This window comes from Lycium ferocissimum, unplaced genomic scaffold, assembly GCF_029784015.1.
Source record: "Lycium ferocissimum isolate CSIRO_LF1 unplaced genomic scaffold, AGI_CSIRO_Lferr_CH_V1 ctg824, whole genome shotgun sequence".
Taxonomy (NCBI): domain Eukaryota; kingdom Viridiplantae; phylum Streptophyta; class Magnoliopsida; order Solanales; family Solanaceae; genus Lycium; species Lycium ferocissimum.
The window spans coordinates 9,029-31,271 of NW_026727160.1; the positions used below are offsets into that span (position 1 = coordinate 9,029).

Sequence of the window (22,243 nt, forward strand, 5' to 3'; positions counted from 1 at the left end):
CCCTAACCCTCCACTTCAACCGCACCCCCACCCACTCTCCACCCCAACCCCACCCATCCACCTCAACCCCACCCCACCACCCACCTACCTTCCACACCAACCCCCCACTCTCCACCACTCCCTCCCCACCACCCCCACCCCACCACCACCCCAATCCCATACTACCCACCCCTACTCCCCACCACCAACCCCTACCCCACACCACCCACCCCTATTCCCCACTACCTCCACCTCCCACCATCAACCCCACCCCCACTCCCCACCACCCCCTCCATCAACCCCCGCCCCACACCACCCACCCCTACTTCCCACGACTCCGCGCAACTCCGCACCAACCCCACCCCCACTCCGCACCAACCCCACCCCCATTACCTCCCACCCCTCACCCCAACCACCCACTGCCCACTCACCCTTTCACTGCCACTCACCACCCACCACGACTACAAAACATCTCCACCATTACTAGTGAACATAAATGTTTCATTTTTTTAATAAACTAATATTTTATTTTACTAAATTTTTATTTATTTTCTACTATTTAGTTACTTTTTGATTTGAATTGTATATTTATTATATTTAAATAAATACATTATGAACATTCAGATATTGAAAAACAAACAGTCTTAATCATTCAGTGTTCAGACCTAGAGACAACGTCTTAATCATTCAGATGTGCATTAAGATTCAGACGTCTTAATCTTAATGAAAACAAATGAGGCCTTAGACAGACAGCCTTAGTATTGGATAATGAGAGTAATGTTGGTGTTTCCACTTTTAACCACAAAATTTTTGGAAAAGCTAAGTAATTAAGGGTGTGTTTAGTACGACGGAATAATATTTTCGGGAAAAATAAGTGAATTTTTTACCCATTTTCTTGTGTTTGGTACACAACTTGAAAAATGTCATTTTAAAACAATTTCTCTTACTTTGAGGAAAAACAATTTCCCGTTACACCAAACACACAGTTATACCCCTGAATATTACTCCCTCCGGATCAAAAAAAGAGTACACTTTTTTGCACACCCCTTAAGAAAATACTATAGCCATTTGCACACCCCTTAAGAAAATATTAACTCTTAAACAAAAATAGGTAATTTGATTATTATTATCCCTAATTAAATAGTCATTAAGATTTGATCATATAAAACTTAATAGAGGCAAATCTAAAAAAAAAAAATGTTAATTCTTTCTTGATTTGATAAGTGAACACTTTTTTGACCCAAGAAAAAAAGGCAAAGACACTTTCTTTTTATACTAAGATAACGAAAAGGAGTAGTAGTGTATACTCCTCCGTCCCAAAAAGATTATTCTTTTGACTTGACACAAAATTTAAGAAATAAAGGAAGACTTTTAAAATGTGTGATCCAAAACAAGCCTTAGATATTTGTGTGGCTGTAAACCATCTCATAAAGGTAAATTATTTCTAAATATAGAAAGGTGATAATCTTTTTGGGATAGACTTATAGCCTGTTTGGCCAAGCTTATAAAAACAGCTTATTTTAAAAAGTACTTTTGACTGAAAATAGTTTGTGTTTAACTAATTAATTTAAAAAGTACTTTTGAGTAGCAATTAGTGTTTGGCCAAACTTTTAAAAAGTGCTTCTAAGTATATTTTTCTTAAAAGTACTTTTCTGAAAAGTACTTTGGGGCAAAAGTTATTATTTTAGCTTCTAAAAATTACTTCTGCTACTCCACAAAAGTATTTATTTTCTCTTAAAAGCTTGGTCAAATACCTTAATTTTTTTAAAATAAATAATTATTGAAAAAATTCTGGGAAAAAATAAGCCGGCCAGAACGGCTATAAAACGGAAAGTGGGACGGAGGGAATATAAGAGTCGTGAAAACAAAAGCCCGCAAAGTTTGCCAAAATGTCGTTGAACAAGGACTCGTCGTTGACGAGCAACCGGGACTGGATTTTCCCTTCAGAATCCTTCAATCCTCCTCCACGAACTCCCGCCCGTAGATTCTTTTCGCCTCACCCTCGAACAACGTCGTTTCAGAACTCTCCTTCTCCTCCTCCCGCAGTCCCTCGAACTCTACGACGCCGTATTGCTCACCGCCACCGGATTGATAATTCTATTAGAGATGAAACGAACGACATTGCTATCCGGTCAGAAGAATATCCAACTCCTCTCTCGGGGAATAAAACTACCTCACTTGATAAGCAGTCTGCAAGACGTTTCTTTCGCCGCTTCACTGTTCGTCCGCAGACGGCTTGCATCATTGCAGTAACCTCTCTCTCTCTCTCTCTTTACATTCCCTAATTTTACATAATTATCCTTATTATTTACTCCTACAATTAGGAGTATACAAAAGAATCGACAAACCACACCGATAATTCAAGTTAAAATAAGAAAAAAAAACTGTTTGGTTTTAAAAAGAAAAACCCCACCACAATTGGTTTGATTTTAACTAAAAAAGTCGAACCGAACCAAACCGACCCGCATTACATGTACAATTTTAAAACAATACTTTTTTGTAATGTTATTTATAGAGATTTATTAAACTTTTTCATAGTTTTTGTGTTTTAACATATTAATCAAGTTTGAATTTAGAATGGTTCAATAAGGCTTAGTTTGGAACTGTAGTAAGACTAGGATTTTGACAAAAGTAGCAGTTTCAGGGTTTAAAGAGCAAAGGCAGCCAAAATGATGAGAGAAATTTTACCCCCCTAAAGTAGACCGTGCAAAGGGGGTGGCAGAAGGCCTATAGAAAGAAGCATGGTGACACCGTCAATTTATCTTTGACTACGGACTGCAACATCTTTTTATGAATATAATGTTTCTACAATTTAAATTCTATTCCGCAAGTTATACAATATATTTGCACAATTTAGTTATATGTTTTGTATGAAGACTTTACTGGAAAAAACTCCAAAAAATCTGAGAAAACCCGAGGTTGGGAAACCCATCTTTTGTTGGTTTGGTTTATAGATCTAAAAACCTGACGCAATTGGTTCGGTTAGGTTTGGTATTTGAAAAACCCGAACCAACTCGGTCCATGTACACCCCTACCTACAATATTGTCGTATTATTATTTCTTTTTTTCTTTGAATAGTTTCATTTTGAACTACATGTATTAAAAAGAAAATAGTCTGGTGGAGTTTGTTTTAAAAAAAGGTTAATACATAGTTTACCCTTTTACACACCAAACATTTTAGGAAGTGTGTCTAACACACACCACTTTGGTATTTGATAATTTTTTTCAAATAAGTGTATGCCACGCACCAATGGAATTGTGACATGTGTTGTTAACTATATATTAAAAAAAAACACTTAAAAAGAATCCATCACCACCATGGCTGCTACAACTGCACCATTTCGCAAAGGAATACTCCACCATGGCTACTGTTACGGGGCCAATTTTTTGTTTATGACACCGCACGGCAGTCACTCACAATGACTCAGCCTTTTCTCTTTACTTTGACACTCGTTTGACACTTAGAGTATTTTAGGCGTATGGAACAAATACGAACACACACATTTACAGGAATCACTTCCCAACTTTGTATTAACTCGTGCACAAAGAACACTTACAAAAACGTTTTGACCAACACAGCCAAATCTGCCTATTGACAAGGCTGCCTGTGCCTTTATATAAGTCACAGCAGCCCAGTCATGTGCCAGGCATGTGAGGTAACTTCCCACTAATGGCAGTTGACAACCCCAACTGCATAGGATAAGGCTACAAGTCTATTACAATGTAACTGCCTTGGCCAACATGGCCATTTCGGCTGAAATTAAGGAAAACCGCCCAACTGGCCAACCGCTCGCATGTGCCACGCACACGCTCATGCCATGCGCGCGTCTCTGCCCTGTTTTGGCGCCAACGCCCACACTGGCGCCAAGGATTGGCCCCATGCTTGCCTTTCCCGCCATTTTTCCTGCGCGGCATGCCTTGTGCGCATGCTTGTCTTTGCACCACGCCCAGCTCGCCCATGACACTGCCTTGCTCAAGCCCACTGCCTAGCCTTGCCCTGCCATGTCTTGCCTTGTCCCAGTCGTGCCATTCCATGCCATGTCGTAGTCGTGCCTTGCCCTCGACTTGCCTTGCCTTTGTCCTTGCCTTGCCACACACTGCCTTGCCTTGCCCGCACACTGCCTTGCCATGTCCGCTCGACCTTGGCATGCCTTGACACTCAAGCTGCCTGCCCCTGTGTCAACGCCCATGCTTTGCCCACACATATGCCCATGTGGGGCAGTCTTGTCAACATGATGCCCATACCATCATAGGGTCGTGCCAAGGTCCATCATGTAAATCCCTTGTCACGCCCATGCCATGCGATCAACCAAGTCGAGGGGCTAACAAACTTCCCCCACCAGATGAGCTCGTCGCCCTCGACGAGACAGAATCCATGTACGCCTTGATTTGATCTTCAAATTGCCATAGAGATGGCCCCTTTTCCCAAGTTGCATCACACTCTTGTTTTCCCGCCCATTGAACCAGAAACTCAGTCCGCTGGTTCTTCGTGCTTTGACCCAACATATGGTGATCCAAGATCTTCTCAATAGTCTCCTCGTATTGTTTGCACACCACAGGAGGAGCACGTTTGGTCTTTGATCTTGTTGGATCTTCAGCATCTTCATGGAACAGTTTCAGAAAACTCACATGAAAATAGGGTGTACTTTGAGACGTTCCGGCAAGTTTTGCCGGTATGCCACTTCCCCCACCTTCTTCATAACTTCAAAAGGACCATCATATGTAGGAATCAGCCCACGATGACATGCCTTGCTACTGATTTTCTTCCAAATCTGTGGAGTAAGTTTCAGCAACACCTTGTCACCAACATTGAATTCCACTGCCTGCCTGTGCTTGTCGGCATACTTCTTCATTCGCTTAGACGCTTTTCTCAAATTATCTTGCGCCTCAGCCAGCAACTCTTGCTTGTCACGAGCATACCTGTAAGCAGCAGGACAACTCCCTTGTTTCTTTGACTTAGCGACTTCCAATGGTGTGTCAGGCTGTCTGCCCAACACTATCTCAAATGGGCTCATTTCAGTTGCCGATGACTTGTGCAGATTGTAGCAAAACTGCGCACTGTCCATTAACTCAACCCAATTTCTTTGACTTGCTGTCACATAATGCCTCAAGTATTCTTCAAGCAGATGATTGATACGTTCAGTTTGTCCATCCGTTTGTGGGTGATTTGCAGTTGAGAATTTCAAATCGGTTCCCATGTATTTGAACAATGCAGTCCAAAACCGACCAGTGAATCTCGCATCACGATCACTCACAATATCACTTGGAACCCCAAAGTATTTCACCACATGCTTATAGAATAACTCAGCAGCAATTTCAGATGAACATAAGGTTGGAGCAGCAACAAAAATAGCATACTTAGAGAATCTGTCAACTACCACCATAATAGAAGACTTACCATCAACCTTTGGAAACCAGCTAATGAAATCCATGGAAACAGAAGCCCAAGGTCGCTCCGAACCGGCAAAGGTTGTAGTAAACCTGCTTCGTTCTTCCTTTCAGTCTGGTCTACTTGACAAACGAGACAAGTTTTGACATAGGCCTCAACATCTTCTACCATTTTCGGCCAAAAATAATTACGAGACAGTAATGCCATCATTCTTTCAACACCTGGATGACCAGCATAAGGGGTATCATGGGTTTCTTTTAATAGGGAACGACGTAAACCTGCACCTTGAGGAACTACAATTCTCCCCCCTTTAAAGTGCAGCAGATCGTCCTCGATCCAATACCGCCTAATCGTACCATCTCTCACTTGATCCATCAACTTTACATATAATGGATCATTCGCAGCACCCAACTTAATTGTATCTAAGAAATCAGATTCAATTCTTGTGATAGCATAAGTTGCAGCGAATACCTCTTTGGGACTTAACGCATCAGCGACGTGATTTTGTTTGCCAGGTTTGTGCACCCACACAAAGTCATACTCTGACAAGAATTCCTGCCATCGGGCCTGCTTGGGACTCAATTTCTGTTGAGTCTTGAAGTAAGTATTAGCCACGTTGTCCGTCTTCACAACGAACTTTGTTCCCAGCAAATAGACTCGCCAAATTTGAAGACAATGGATTACAGCCACCATCTCCTTTTCGTGTGCAGAATAGCGCTGCTCCGCAGCATTCAGTTTTCTGCTCTCAAATGCCACCGGATGATCTTCTTGGATGAGCACACCACCAACAGCATAATCTGAAGCATCAGTGTGCACTTCAAATGGCATATCAAAATCAGGCAGCTTCAAGATTGGTTCAGACGCAATTGCCTTCTTCAACCCATTGAAAGCTTTGTCATATGCTTCCGACCAAACATACTTGACATTCTTTTTCAGCAAATCAGTCAAAGGAGCAGCCTTCTTTGAATAGCCAGCAATAAACTTCCGGTAATAATTTGCCAAGCCCAAAAACGATCTTAATTCCTTTACCCCGCTAGGTGCCTGCCAATCAACAATAGCCTGCACTTTCTTTGGATCCATTCGCACTTGGTTTTCGCTAACCAAATGGCCAAGAAATTTGATCTCGCGACTTGCAAATTCACACTTCTCCATCTTGACATAGAGTTGATATGCTCTAAGTCTTTCCAACACTTTTCTCAAATGGGACAGATGCTCCTCTAGCGACCTACTATAGATGACTATATCGTCTAAGTAAACTACTACAAAGTCATCCAAGTACTCGTAAAGAACATTGTTCATTAAGTTACAGAAAGTAGCCGGGGCATTAGTTAACCCAAACGGCATTACAAGGAATTCAAAGCTACCATATCTAGTTACACAAGTGGTCTTAGGAGCATCCCCCTCGGCTACGCGCACCTGCCAATAGCCCGACCTCAAATCTAACTTAGTAAAATAACTAGCCTTAGACAACCTATCCAGCAGATCTTGAATCAAGGGGACAGGGTACTTGTTCTTCACAGTAACTTTGTTCAGTGCCCTATAGTCGACACACATCCGCAGCGTCCCATCTTGCTTCTTTTGGAACAGCACTGGCGCACCAAAGGGAGCCTTCGAAGGCTGAATCAGTCCAGCACCAAGCAACTCAGACAATTGCTTCCTTAGTTCAGCAAGTTCCATAGGCGACATACGGTAGGGAGCCCTCACAGGTGGCAGTGATCCAGGAATCAGTTCAATCCTGTGATCAATTTCCCTTCTTGGTGGCAACTCCTTAGGCAATTCTGGTGGCATCACGTCCTTGAAATCTTTCAGTAATTCTGCAACACAGTCCGGCACCTCAATCTGCACGTCTGGCTTGACTTCAACAAGTGCAGCGAGATAAGTTTCCTCGCCCCTCCTCAAGCCTTTATCAACAGCAATTGCAGAAAGTAAAGCATTAATCCTAGGCCTCTTACTGCCTAGACCATGAGGCCGAACACCTTTCACAAAACCAGGGTTGTCTTCACCCATAAACATAATCCCATCCAAGTGCGGAATCGGGGCAACCTTATTCTTTTTCATGAAATCAATGCCAAGCAGTACATTGAAATCGTCAAGGGGAACAACAGTCATGTTACACTTACCCGTCCAATGTCCCAAAGTTATGGGCACATTCAGCGCCACTCCAAAGCCTGGTTGCGCCTTGGCATTAACAGTCTTCATTGTTGTTGGGCACTTAGTCACCTTCACCCCATATTCTTCAACAATTTTGGAAGCAATAAATGTGTGCGTGGCTCCAGTATCGACCATCGTCACAACATTTTTGTCTCCTATTTTCATGTCAACGTACAACAGTGGGGAATAGACAAAGGAATCTTCATCATCGTCGCCTGTGGCATTCACATGAGTTACCATGTTTTCAGCATCAGTTTCCTTATCATTTGCTTCAGTCACGCAAGTATTTGCGTTCAGAAGTCCCATTGGGTTGATGTAGGCAGTAATTTCCTGTCCATCCTTCTCGTTTTTCTCTTCTTCAGCGAGAATAGCATTGATCTTAGCCTGTTTGGGGCAGTTCCTTGCCTGATGCCCAGGCTTTTGACACGTCCAGCACACATTTTCTCCACCTGTATGCTTGTTTGCCTTTGATGAAGACGCATCAGCCTTGCCTTTTCCTTTCTCCTTTCCGTCATACTTCTTGTTATCCTTCTTCCAATCCTTTCCCTTCTCCTTTTTCTTAGATTTAGAAGAAGAGGCAGAATCAGAAGTAAGATTTGTTGAGCGAAAATTCACTAAAGCGTCCGCTGCCGCAATAGCACTAGGCAGATCTTGCACTTCCTGCCTTCGAATTTCGTTTTGTGCCCAACCTTGCATACCAGAGATGAAGTTGTGTAACTTGTCTTCGTCTGACATGTTTTGTATGTCCAGCAACAACGAAGAGAAATCCTTCACATAGTCCCTTATAGAACCAGTCTGCTTTAGCCTTTTCAAACGGTCCCTAGCAACCCAAGACGAGTTACTAGGCAGAAACTTGTCCCTCAACGCATCCCTCAGTTTTTCCCAAGTATCAACCTTGGGCCTGCCAGCACTTTCATCATCAGCGTTCTTTGTTCTCCACCACAGCACTGCGTCCCCTCTAAAGTAACGCACCGCAATAGTCAGTTTGTCTCTCTCAGGAACATGAGCAGTTGAGAAGTAATGCTCCAAGTCCCATAAGAAATTTTCGAGTTCTTTGGCGCCTCTCACGCCATCAAACGACTTTGGCTCAGGAACTTTGATTTGGTTTGTTCCCCACCCCCTTGGGGCGCAGTAGCCACTGCCCTTCGAAGGATCTGCACTTCAACCCTCAGTTCCTCATTTTGTTTCACCAGATTTTCCATCCGCTCAAGTGCAGCAAAACCAGCAAGCTGAGTCTGCAAACCAGTCACTTGGGTACTTAGACTTCCCGAAACTGAGCCAATTCAGTGTTTATGCCATGGATCTGTGACAAAACGTCCACCAGATCCTCTGCGTCGTTAGTTACACCAACCAGCGCCTCCAGTCTTGCAACCTTCTCACGCAGATCATTGTATGAGTTCCCACCAGCCATTTTCGAGTCTCGAACCAGCGTTGCTCTGATACCAGTTGTTACGGGGTCAATTTTTTGTTTATGACACCGCACGGCAGTCACTCACAATGACTCAGCCTTCCCTCTTTACTTTGACACTCGTTTGACACTTAGAATATTTTAAGCGTATGGAACAAATACGAACACACACATTTACAGGAATCACTCCCCAACTTTGTATTAACTCGTGCACAAAGAACACTTACAAAAACGTTTTGACCAACACAGCCAAATCTGCCTATTGACAAGGCTGCCTGTGCCTTTATATAAGTCACAGCAGCCCAGTCATGTGCCAGGCATGTGAGGTAACTTCCCACTAACGGCATTTGACAACCCCAACTGCATAGGATAAGGCTACAAGTCAATTACAACGTAACTGCCTCGGCCAACATGGCCATTTCGGCTGAAATTAAGGGAAACCGCCCAACTGGCCAACCGCTCGCATGTGCCACGCACACGCTCATGCCATGCGCGCGTCTCTGCCCTGTTTTGGCGCCAACGCCCACACTGGCGCCAAGGATAGGCGCCATGCTTGCCTTTCCCGCCATTTTTCCCTGCGCGGGATGCCTTGTGGGCATGCTTGTCTTTGCACCACGCCCAGCTCGCCCATGACACTGCCTTGCTCAAGCCCACTGCCTAGCCTTGCCCTGCCATGTCTTGCCTTCTCCCGGTCGTGCCATGCCATGCCATGTCTTAGTCGTGCCTTGCCCTCGACTTGCCTTGCCTTTGTCCTTGCCTTGCCACACACTGCCTTGCCTTGCCAGCACACTGCCTTGCCTTGCCCGCACACTGCCTTGCCATGTCCGCTCCCATGCCAAGGTCTTGGCATGCCTTGACACTCAAGCTGCCTGCCCTTGTGTCAACGCCCATGCTTTGCCCACACATATGCCCATGTGGGGCAGTCTTGTCAACATGATGCCCACACCATCATAGGGTCGTGCCAAGGTCCATCATGTAAATCCCTTGTCACGCCCATGCCATGCGATCAACCAAGTCGAGGGGCTAACAGCTACCACCTCAAAAATCCTAGCCACAATGCCCAAATAGATACACACAAACAACACATACCTAAACTCTTCAAAGATGAAGGGGGTGGGGAAGTTTGGCTCCTGTTTTGTTTGAAGCAGCTTCTTTTGCTCACCTGTAACCTTGCATCTTCTGGATGCTTTATTAATGACATTTGATTACTTTATCAAAAAAAAAAAAAAGATGAAGGGGGTGGGGAAGACGACACAAATGAGGAAAGTGTTGGGCAGGGAAGAAGTCATAGAGGAAGGGGGCGGGGGGTGGGGGGAAGAATACGAAATGAGAGGGGTTTGTAGGTTTTTCCTTTTTTTCAATTGGTGCCAAATAGTAAGGAAAAAGAAGAAAAAAATAAAGTTGGATACCCGAGTGCTATGTGGCTAAAGTGGTGTGTAGTAGACATACTTCATGAAACGTTTGATGTGTAAAAGATTCCCATGAACGAGAGATAGGTAGAAGGGATTTGGCTACAAGTTCAGGTAGGAAACTATGTATAAAGCCTTTTTTTTTTCTTTTTTTTTTTAAAAAAGGTTCAAAAGCTTTTATGAACTTTTCCCCTGTTCTACATTTCCAAATAAACCCATTAAGAAACTGAAAAACCTTCTCCTAGTGGTGTTTGGTTGGGAAAATTTTTTGATTAAAAAAAAAAAAAAGAAGTTTGTCGAATTCCTTTTTCAGTTTTTTGTAGAACTGAAAAAATCTCAACATTGCTTAAACTAAATGCCACTTAATTACCGGTTGAATCTGTAAATCGTGATTTTGCTATATTTTTGTTGCAGATACTGGTGACGTGCTTTACATCGCTTGTACACAAGAACTTTTCTTTACACAATCAAGCTAGTGATTTGCAGGTAACTTGCAATTTCAATGTCTATTATCACTTATAATTATGTATCTATGTATGTAAGACGTTAGTAATTATATTAAGTTACATTACATTGATTACAATGAACAGAAAATTATTATTTCCTCCAAAAGGCTAAAATGGTACAGTGATCATATTGGTTCCGTTTGTCCCATTTTATACGTCATTGTTATTATAAGTTCAAATGTTTTTCTTTGACTCCAATTTTCTTAACCATCCTCTATGCATTTTAGTTTTTTCTTTTTCTACATTTGGTTTCTACTACTCCTACTTATGAAAGTTCTTGATATGTTAATCTTATTTCCCAAAAATCAAAGGCAATATTGATCAAAACCAACTATAACTAGGTTATTGACCTTATACTTCAAACTCCATCGTTATTTTTAGAGTTAATACCTCAAAATCCCCTTAAACTATCCATGTTTCTTAGTTTAATACTTAAACTATAGGGTGGTGTTGTTATCTAAAATCCCATGCAATGCTAAGTGGCATGGAGAATGGTCTCACTCTCTGTGTAGTTTGTGGGAGCTAGAAAATTAGGCCAAAAAGAGCATTTATGTAGCATTTTACATTCATTTTTTAAAATTAATTATTTTTATTTCATTTATGTAGCATTTTACATTCATTTTTTAAAATTAATTATTTTTATTTTTTCTTTCTTCTGGTAGACTCAGTTAAAAAGGCATAACCCATGACACGCACAATATTTATTTTATGTATCTTTTAGCATTCAATTTCTACAATTGGATTTATTATTGTTGAGTAAATTTTGTTCTAATTTGCAATTAGGATTACTATTACTGATTAATTTTTTATTTCACTGTTAATTTTATAAATATCATTTTTCAAACTGAATTTGCTGTTATAAAAAGAATTATTGGATTTTGAAGAAGAAGAAAAAAAGAAGATAAATTTAGATAAGCCAAGAAGAAAGAACAAATAAGAAAATGTTTGTTTTACGCTTTAGTGTATAATTTGGTGTTTTTTGTTATTTTTTTAGTATTACTATTATTTTAGAGTTATACTTTTTGATTTAGTTTACTGTTATGATAAAATTCAATCGTGGCTTTTAACTAGATATTTTTTATTATTCTATTTTCATGTTACTATTACTTGAAGGTTGTGGATTTCAATTAGCTTACTGTTATTAGCAAAAGATGTAGAAGATTGAAAAAGAAAATAAATAAAGAAAAGAAGAAAGAAAAAAAAAAAAGTAAAAAAAACTGTAAAATGCCACATGGATGTTCTTTTTTGCCTATTTTCTAGCTCCCACACACTACAAAGAGAGTGATACCACTTCCCATGCCACTTGATACTGCAGGGGGGTTTTAGATTGGAAATGTTATAGTTCAAGGGGGCAACAGCAAAACCCCATAGCTTTAAGTATTAAACTAACAAAACATGGATAGTTTAGGGTTTTTTTGAGGTATTAACTCTAACTTTTAAGGCGGAAGGAGGGCTCTGTTACTTGATTGCTGCGATAGCTCTGATGAAGGAAAGATCATGTCGGAATTGAACCTTGCACCCTCGGGATGCAAAGGTTCAGCGTGGGTCACGCAATATTCCAGTTTCCACTTTCCACGTGATTCTGCTTAAAGCTTAGATGGTGTTCAATTTTTTACCAACACTTTCTACTCAAATGGTCCACAGTGTGCACAATGGTATTGTTCTCCATGCTTGTCTGCACCTTTTCTCTATCTTCTGCCCTTGCCAGCAGCTTAGTACTTTTGTCAAATTTCCATGCGTTACTCGTCGGACTCCATATAAGTTAGCAACATATTTCTCATTATTGCCACAGAACTTTGCAATGAAGTAAAAGATGACCGACTTATTCAGTTGCTTCCTTGCATTTGACACATCTGCTGCATACACTGTAGCCTCTTCTTTGTAAGTTATCTAGTGTCAAACAAGATTGTTGAACTAGCTACTTTAGGTGGAACTCTTAATTTCCAGATCATCTTTTAAGGCCAACTCAGGTAATATACATGAAAAGGAACCGTACTAATATATAGCCTGCATCTTCTTCAGTTATTAGTTGACTTAAGTGTGTTTAACATTACTTCCTCATAACTTTCTCATGTGAAATTATATTGATACAACAAATCTGGGCTTTTGAGAAGTATTTTGACTAACATGTATGCAAGATATTACTAGATCCATCCCCTAACTGTTTATCTTCCATTATATCAGGATGAGCTTTCAAAGCTCAATATCAGACTGAGACGCTGCAACATTTCAGATTCTATTGACATTATTGACTCAACGTCAGAACATAATGTTTCTGGTTCAAGTTTGAAAAATACAGCATTGATTTTCTCACTCATGATGTTGTCCCTTCCTCTTGTTTTTATTAAATATATGGAGTATATCTCCTATGTTAGAAGACCGTACGACGGTACCACGGAGGAATTATCCCTGAACAAGCAGCTAGCATACCGGGTGGATGTATTCTTATCATTTCATCCTTATGCTAAACCACTGACCTTGTTAGTTGCCACTCTGCTCCTTATTTGTCTTGGTGGCTTAGCACTTTTTGGCGTGACAGACGATAGCATAGCAGATTGCCTTTGGTTATCATGGACGTATGTTGCAGATTCAGGAAATCATGCTAATTCTGAAGGCATTGGTCCACGACTGGTATCAGTTTCTGTTAGTTTCGGTGGAATGCTGATATTTGCCATGATGCTAGGACTAGTTTCTGATGCAATATCTGAGAAATTTGACTCGCTGAGGAAGGGAAGAAGTGAAGTAGTTGAGCAGAACCACACACTTATACTTGGCTGGAGTGATAAACTGGTGGGTCCTTGTAATTGGCTAGAGTCTGTTCTTTGACTAGCTCATATGTTTAAATGATCTGCGTTCTTTTTCCTTTCTCTAGATAACTGCCCCCCAAACTGCTGACTAATTTTAGCACCAGATCTGAGTCGCAATCTCCCTAGTATTGTATCTGTTATTTTGCATTGCTCAGAAGAAACCCTGTCTGATTTTACTTAAGATTTGCCCTATCGTTACTCCAAGAAAATGAGATGAAGCTCCACATCCTTTGATCATTTTTTTCTTTCTATAATTCTCAAATTGAGTGTAGTAGAATAAGAAGAACCACATTAATTTTACTGCTTATTTGTCTGCCAAGTAATTGATGCCAGCTTTTATCAATTGCTCGAATCCCTTTCCCAATTATTTACCATGCTCCATGACAATAACGAGATTGACCAGAACAGTCTTCATTATTATGTAAGGAATTGGAACACAAATGAGAACAATCATTTAACTTTGATTAGTTGACCTTGCAAAATACTTAAATAGTCTTTTGAAAATGGTAAGAGTTTACAATAAAACTTAGATATACATAATGCAGCTGAGTCTTACTGATATGTGCTGGAGATTTCTTAATATAATTCTGTATTTTTTGGAGAATTTAAAGTGAATGAAATAATGGCCTTATTCACAAAGAGTGCATCTGTATACCCAGGGATCATTATTGAATCAACTCGCGATAGCTAATGAGAGTTTGGGTGGAGGAACTGTTGTAGTCATGGCTGAGCGAGATAAAGAAGAGATGGAACTTGATATTGCTAAAATGGAGTTTGATTTTAGAGGAACTTCTGTCATATGCAGAAGTGGAAGCCCCTTGATTTTGGCTGACCTGAAAAAGGTATGCATTATTTTTTGCTTCCAAACATTAATTTATGTCTTCAAAGACCTTTCTTTCTTTTTCTTACCTTGGTATAAAATGCCATTTTCTTTTCAGAGATCTGATTCTATCATGCAATATTTTACGTGAAATTTGCTAGTGTTTCTCTTTTCTGAGTTTAAACAACTTCTCATCAAGAGGCCACTTGTCTCATGTTGATTGTGTAAAAAAGGCTCCTGAAGTTTTCCAGATTTGCAAGTTAAATAATCTTTTGAGCTCACTAGGTAAATTTGTAGTAGGTGTCTGTCTCTAAAGCTCGTGCAATAGTTGTCCTTGCTGAAGATGGGAACGCTGACCAGGTCAGAGCAATAGACATTTTGAAGCAACTCATTTTCATGATTGAGAACTGTAGTAGCTATTAAACAAAAATTATAATGTAGAGTGATGCCCGTGCTCTGAGGACAGTTTTAAGCCTGACAGGAGTAAAGGAAGGACTTCGAGGCCACCTAGTGGTTGAACTCAGTGATCTTGATAATGAGGTCCTTGTGAAACTTGTTGGCGGAGATCTTGTTGAAACTGTGGTAGCTCATGATGTAATTGGGCGCTTAATGATTCAATGTGCTCGACAGCCAGGCCTTGCGCAGGTCAACTCTTAGCTGTGATCACCTTTGTATAGCGACTGATGTTTAATTTGATCCTAGCTGCTACATTGAGTAGAAGAGGAAATTATATCCGTGTCAATGAATCTAATTTATTTCTCTATGGACTTGGCAATGGCAGATATGGGAAGACATCCTTGGATTTGAGAATTGTGAGTTCTACATCAAGAAATGGCCACAGTTGCATGGCTTGCAATTTGAAGAAGTGCTAATCAGCTTTCCTGATGCTATTCCTTGTGGAATTAAGGTGGCATCATCAGGTGGAAAAATAATACTGAATCCCGATGACTTCTATGTGTTGCAAGAAGGAGATGAGGTCCTTGTTATTGCTGAGGATGATGACTCATATGCTCCAGCAGCACTGCCTATGGTGCTTCCTCTTTTTCTTGAGACAGCTATCTTCTCTTGTTTCTCTGCTTGAAAACGTAGTCAACCCAAATTACATATTATAACGATGATGAAAAAGTGAATACATCACAAGGTTAACAGATTCTTTAATAGTGTATTCATCAATAATAAATGGGTTGACTGGTGTAAATTCAGATTTAGATAAATCATAAATGTTGAGAACCTTTTTCCTGCACTTTTATTTAGAGGACATGAACTGCATTCTATGTTTATTATGATCAATAGAATATAGGTAATTGGAAATTTTCACACTGCATATAATATTTGCAAGCAAAAATTGTTAATGCCAAACTCTCAAAGGACACGAAAAAGCTTTAACTAGATTCATGATAATTATTAAAAGTCTTACTTAATAAATGGAGTGAAAAAAAAAAAAAAGAACTCAGCGACTTCAGTATTTAGTGGATTCTGCTTTGCAATCGAGGGATTCCAGGTATGGAATTCAAGCAAGCAGAACGTGGCATGAATAGACTTTCTATGGTATAATTAATTTGGTTATTCAGGTCAACGAAGCATCTTTGATGCACATTGTCCGACCAACAAGAAAGCCACAGAAGATTCTACTAACTGGATGGAGACGAGACATTGTTGATATGATTGTGGTGAGTTTGAATCAAAGCTCCTAATTCCTTTTCATTTCACCTGAATGCTGCAGGTTCAGAGAGGAAATTTGCCAAAGAACTTAATTATTCCAAAGACTACAGAGCGGATTCTTTTTTGTGGTTGGAGACGAGATATGGAGGATATGATACTGGTAATCTTGTGAGGAGCAAACGCTTTCCTTTCTCATTGAAGCTTTTCTCTATAGACTATGGCCGTAGAGATCCCTTGCTTGTTTTCCGTATCTTTCCACCCACCTCCTGTCAGCCTTTATATATGCTTCCAAGTTTTCTGATTTCTGAATATTTTCTCATTCCATCTCTTAAGTTCCAGAGAATGATGAGAGAAGCCCAGAAAGAACAAAGTATTTAAGATCTGAACAATTTTTGAAAATGAGCTCTGTAACTCCAACAAACTCAGCTACTCATTCTAGGTATTGGATGCCTTCTTAGCACATGGTTCAGAGTTGTGGATGTTCAATGAAGTCTCCGAGAAAGAAAGAGAAAAGAAGCTAACAGATGGTGGCCTGGATATTAGCCGGCTGGCAAACATAGTTCTGGTAAACCGCGAGGGTAATGCTGTTATACGACGCCATCTAGAAAGTCTTCCCTTAGAATCATTTGACTCGGTGAGTAAGATTCCCTTAATATGCATAAAGATTAACTTTAGGTAGAATAAAGTGATTGTGTTCTGATGTTAGCGATGCGCAGATGGATTCTACTAGAGTGTGAGTGTGTGTTTTTTCTGGGGGGGGGGGGGGGGATAGTTTGGGGTTTCTGGGGTGTTCCTGTTCATAGTGTGTCTTTTATAACTTCTATCGCTGTTCTTATTCCACTGTTCTGAATTTTCTTTTTTATGTACAGATCTTAATTTTGGCTGATGAATCAGTGGAAGATTCTGCAATTCAGGCTGATTCCAGATCACTTGCCACATTACTGTTAATACGTGACATTCAGGTACTTTGTGGAAGGGTTATTTATATCTTATACTATGCCACAGTTATGACATTTGGGCCCATTACATCTATTAATGTCTCATGTTTGTTTAGATATATGATATGTTGTCGTTCTAAAAAAATTTAAGGTAAATAATTTTATTAATAATGAGAAAATATCCCGTAGCAGTATGCCAAAAAGTAGAGAATATACAACTTAATCGTTAAGAATGACATCCAATCTTCTATACACTGAAACCTCATGGGTGCACCAAAAAGAAAATGAGAGGCTATTCTTCAATATACATAGTCCTTCTCTATCCCATCAAAAGCTCTCATATTTCTTTCCTTCTACAAGATGCACACAAGTGCCAGTGAGGCAACATCCAAAGCTCTTCAAATTCTTTTACTTCTAAAAATCCTTGCCCAACATCCAAAGCTCTTCAAATTCTTTTACTTCTAAAAGTCCAGTTGGAGATGGCTTCCTTCACTATGCCTTGCATTGCCCAACATCCAAAGCTCTTCAAATTCTTTTACTTCTAAAAGTCCAGTTGGAGAGGGCTTCCTTCACTATGCCTTGCATTGCCCATTGCATCCCAAACCATTCAAAATCTCACACCACAAGCGGAGTTGTTACCGGACAATTAGGGAGAGAAGGTCCACTATGTTACTCGGATACGGGTGCGGGTTTCTGATAGGGGTGTAGATCTAGAGGTTGGATCTTTCATCACATGAATTTTAGGATACGGGGAGTTCAATTATGGGTGTTCGATTATGGCTAATAAAATGTATATTACGACATATATAAGTATATGTTTTGACAACTAATTGAACTTTTAAATTCGTTGTAAACAATTGCTCCCTCTGTTTCAATTTATGTGCCTTACTTTCTTTTTAGTCTGTTTAAAAAAGAATGTCCCTTTCTATTGTCAGTAACTCTTTGATTCCAACATCTCACATGGCATATTCAAGACCACAAGATTCAAAGGGCATTTTGGTACATTATACACATCTTTAGTTTAAGACCACAAGATTCAAAAGTCTTCGTTACTTTCTTAAGCTTTGTGCCTGATCAAACTTAGACAGAAAATGAAACGGAGGGATTAATATTATAGCTATAAGTTTTCTCGTATAACAACAAAGTGTTCTAGTACTTAATGTGAATATATAAACGATATAAACCCAAAATCATACCAAATAACCAATCAACCTAAACTTCTTGACCATAGGTGTAGTCAAAGCACCCAAGTTAGGTTTACCAAATCTAGTGCCAATCCCACCCCTTCATCCAAATTGTATCAGATCGACATGGGTGCGGCAAGGATTTTGAGGGCTCTGAGCAAACACAAGCGGTCCACATCATTACCTGAACACTTGCGCATGATGCACTAGCTGATATAAAATATGTCCTTTTCTCAAATTCTCAGCTATCTATACTACCCCGCTCGCTGCCAACCAAGTGAATAATTACATTTTCCTAAAAATTTTGTTTAACATATCCCTAATTTTCCATGTTTAACCAGGTTCTGTTTTCTTTTTCGTTGTTCCCATGTCTAAGCAATCAGATTGCCCTGTAATCTTGACTGCTTTGGCAGAATAAGTCTTTTCCATCAACTACCTGCATTATTTTCCTTCTGGCATGTGTTCTTCTCAGCAGTAATACTGCATTCATGTGCAAATTTTGGAGTCTTCAGTTTGCGGAGCCAGTAGTTTGATCTCGATCCCCAATATTGCTTTACTATATTGAGGACATTATCAACAGGATCGAGGAATGGATGTAGAAATCCTCTTACTTATTAAACAATTACCATATTTTCAAAATTTAACCGCAAAGAGCTAAGCTCCCGTTTGGCCATAGATTTTGGAAGCAGTTTTTTCAAGATATTTTTTCAAATATCTGTTTGACCATAGAATTTTGGGAGATTTGAAAACCGAATCTTCAAATCCCAAAATCTGCTCCAAACTTTTGTATTTTATAAAAACGCCTTCATTTATGACCCCAACTGATCCCTGTCTACTCTTTTCCTCATTAAAGGCATCTCTTCTCTATAAACTGAATGAGAGCCAAGTGAAAGACACCTTAATTCTTGAGCGCACCTTAATTCTCTAATTATTTTAGTTGTACTTTGTTGTGGTGTAGACATGACTGTAATTTGCGTAATGACTTCCTATCTGTTTTATAACTTTCTCTTTAATGAATGAGTTTCCTAGGGAAATTTACATTAAAATTTACTATCTACTATGAATGTGCATTTTTAATTTTTTAAAATCTCCTTAATTCTTGGATCATCTTTTGTGTTGTATACCTTGTTTGTATATCTTTTCTTGCATCATCTCGTGTTCATCTTCTCGGTCATCTGATCTGGAAATGCATGCATACTGTGAAGAGATTGTTCGTACAATGTGGGAAGATTATATTAAAGAATAGCTAGTTACTACTGTTTTTTCTCTTGCACTGATGGATCTTTGTAAATAAACGTAATTTGACGAATTGTAGTAGCTAATAATTGTGTTATTAGCCGTTGTTATTAAAATATCATGTTATGATTTGTGTTATGATTTTAGGATAATGTATTATCTAGTTCATTATAAAAAATTTAATTTGGCGCCAAACTTATTTGTATATAGGATTATGGTTTGTGATAATGATAATGAACGTTATCAATGAGGGTTCTACATAATTTGGGGTTAGCAAAAATGTTTGTTTGGTACGGTTCGGTATTCTTTATAGTTTTTAGAACTTATGGGTATAAGTCATGTTTCATTTTTTTTTTCTTTTCAAAAAGTGAAATATGTTTTGAAAAACTATGGCCAAACACATTTTCAAAATTTGAAAAACTTCACCCAAATCAGGTTTTTCAATTTTTTTTTTTTTTTTTGGGGGGGGGCGGGGGGGGGGGGGGGGGGGGGGGGGAATCTATGGCCACATGCTAGCTAAGATTTCTCAAGGAAAAATTGAGTCATCTGCCCCTTTGAGTTTCATTTAGATTCATGATTTCTATTTTCATAAAGTAGCAATATTTGTGTATTATCTTGTTAAATCTTGCTACTTTTTAGATGTACTGTTTCTTTATTTTCGTTTGCACTCCTTAACTTGATTCTATTGAGCTGATGTAATACTATTTAAATTCAATCTTAAGTTGTGGCATCAACTCATGCACTCAGAAATATTTTTCCTGGTTTTGCAGGCCAAACGCCTCCCATACAGAGAAGCTATGGTTTCAATTCACGGGGGTAGCTCCTCCCAAGGCTCCTGGAGGGAGGAGATGCAGCAGGCTTCAGATAAGTCAGTTATAATCAGTGAAATTTTGGACCCGAGGACTAAAAACCTCTTGTCTATGTCAAAGATAAGTGACTATGTTTTGTCAAATGAGCTTGTTAGCATGGCATTGGCCATGGTGGCAGAGGACCGCCAAATAAATGATGTATTGGAAGAGCTTTTCGCTGAAGAGGTGAGGCAACTGGCATGAGTCATGCCTACTGGGTTTCCTGATTTTCTGTCTCAAGCCACACTTTGCTCAAGTACACAGAGTATGCAGATAGTGAGCTTTTAGGGATTATGCATATCAGGTTATTTTAGGATCCAACACTCCATTTATTAGGGGAAGCTAACAATTGAAGCAACATGACATAATATTCGAAAAAGAAAAAAAATAATACGAGAGTGAACTATATTCGAGAGCCATTTTCTCGTTTGATGCCAGAAATACTGGCTAACCAACAAACTGTATTAGCCATCGAATTAGGACGAATGAGGCACTTTGCCGTAGATTTCCACAATAGGTTTTAACCCCTTTTATGGTGCCCTGATTGAAACAGGACAACTCCATCTCTCTGAGCATTTCCACTTGTAAAGAGTTTATACCTTCTGAAAAGAAATTGAAAAGGATCTGAAATTCAAGTTGAAACATCAAATGTATAAAGTACCATGTGAAACTTTCACTACATTGACTCGCAGTTATGTTATCAAACCTTCAATCAGTAAAGATCAGTTAGGACACATTCATCAATTTTATGAACTTGAGGCTAAGTTATATAGCTTGCTTCTAAATTTTAAAATTTGACAGTATTGAATAATTCACTAGATGCTGAAGCATGAAATGCCTTCCTATCATAGTAGCATTCTGCAACCTCCATTGAGGCTGTAGTTAGTACTTTGATTGTTCAATAAAACCTTCTGACATTGCAGGGAAATGAGATGCAAATAAGAGGAGCAGATCTATACCTGTGTGAGGGTGAGGAGTTGAGTTTTTATGAAGTGCTCCTGCGTGCACGACAAAGGAGAGAGATTTTGATTGGTTACCGTCATGCTAATGCTGAAAAAGCGGTCATCAATCCCCCGGGAAAAACAGAGAGAAGAAGGTGGTCAGTTAAGGACGTTTTTGTTGTAATAGCTGAAAAGGAATGATGTATGCCAATGGCAAAATCCTTTTAGCCAACCTGAATTTCTTGTGCATCACTGGTAATGCAAGATGCTGTAAGATATTGTCAGTCTCATCTCAAGTCTCTTGTTCAAATAAATGAGTTGTGGATGGAGATGAAAGAGCACCGCACATGACATTTTGGTTCAGGAACCATAGCAAGATACAATCAACCAATTTTTTGCCTCATCAGCTCATGTTCGTTCACTTAATATATATACTAGGATAATGGACTGAACAAATTTGCTGACAGGCTTCTCTAAATGGCATACGCAGTAGAATTTTCCTCTCATTGGAGGGTGTATAATGTCTGTATAAGGATGTCGATTCTGTTGTATATCAAGCCTACAATGTGTTGTACCACAACACGGTGTTAGCAAAACTATTTATGTTTTAAAGGTCATTCTGTAATGCAGAAAACGTTGGATGTCAATTCTGTTGTATATCAAGCCTACAATGTATTGTACCACAACACGGTGTTAGCAAAACTATTTATGTTTAAAGGTCATTCTGTTATGCAGAAAACGTTGGATGTCGATTCTGTTGTACATCAAAGCCTACAATGTGTTGTACCACAACAGTGTTAGCAAAACTATTTATGTTTAAAGGTCATTCTGTAATGCAGAAAACGTTTATGTTTCATCATTTCATGGGCCATCTTTTGGGTATGTTTAACATCGTTTATTTATAATTTGTTTTTGCCTAGAAATATCAATAAAGATGCGACCTAAAGGTGATAACGTAAAAAAAG

General features: G+C 39.5%; 1 protein-coding gene across 6 annotated transcripts; it reads left to right on the plus strand.

Annotated features, from left to right (window-relative positions):
* The first annotated feature begins 1,817 nt into the window (after positions 1 to 1,817).
* Positions 1,818 to 22,137, plus strand: LOC132045851 (ion channel CASTOR-like). 6 transcript variants are annotated; one of them, XR_009412542.1, is made up of 12 exons: positions 1,819 to 2,228; positions 10,751 to 10,822; positions 13,027 to 13,632; positions 14,309 to 14,491; positions 14,770 to 14,829; positions 14,911 to 15,114; positions 15,251 to 15,499; positions 16,193 to 16,291; positions 16,571 to 16,765; positions 17,001 to 17,093; positions 20,260 to 20,641; positions 21,261 to 21,396. XR_009412542.1 is itself a non-coding variant. In XM_059436422.1 (12 exons), the coding sequence occupies exons 1-12, from the start codon at positions 1,869 to 1,871 to the stop codon at positions 21,477 to 21,479; spliced, it is 2,604 nt and encodes an 867-aa protein (XP_059292405.1). In that variant the 5' UTR covers positions 1,820 to 1,868; the 3' UTR covers positions 21,480 to 22,137. The 6 variants fall into 6 exon arrangements, 5 of the variants coding, with proteins under 5 accessions (XP_059292407.1, XP_059292405.1, XP_059292406.1 ...); XM_059436422.1 differs by lacking the exon at positions 16,193 to 16,291 and adding an exon at positions 16,041 to 16,139 and having other exon boundaries at positions 1,820 to 2,228; positions 20,260 to 20,523; positions 21,261 to 22,137; XM_059436421.1 differs by having other exon boundaries at positions 1,821 to 2,228; positions 20,260 to 20,523; positions 21,261 to 22,137.
* Positions 22,138 to 22,243: the final 106 nt, after the last annotated feature.

Coding starts and splice junctions, on each gene's coding strand:
- LOC132045851 (XM_059436422.1), top strand. CDS start 1,869: ATGTCGTTGAACAAGGACTCGTCGTTGACGAGCAACCGGGACTGGATT. Junction 13,633..14,308: donor TTGGCTGGAGTGATAAACTG/GTGGGTCCTTGT, acceptor CTGTATACCCAG/GGATCATTATTGAATCAACT. Junction 17,094..20,259: donor TGTTAATACGTGACATTCAG/GTACTTTGTGGA, acceptor CTGGTTTTGCAG/GCCAAACGCCTCCCATACAG.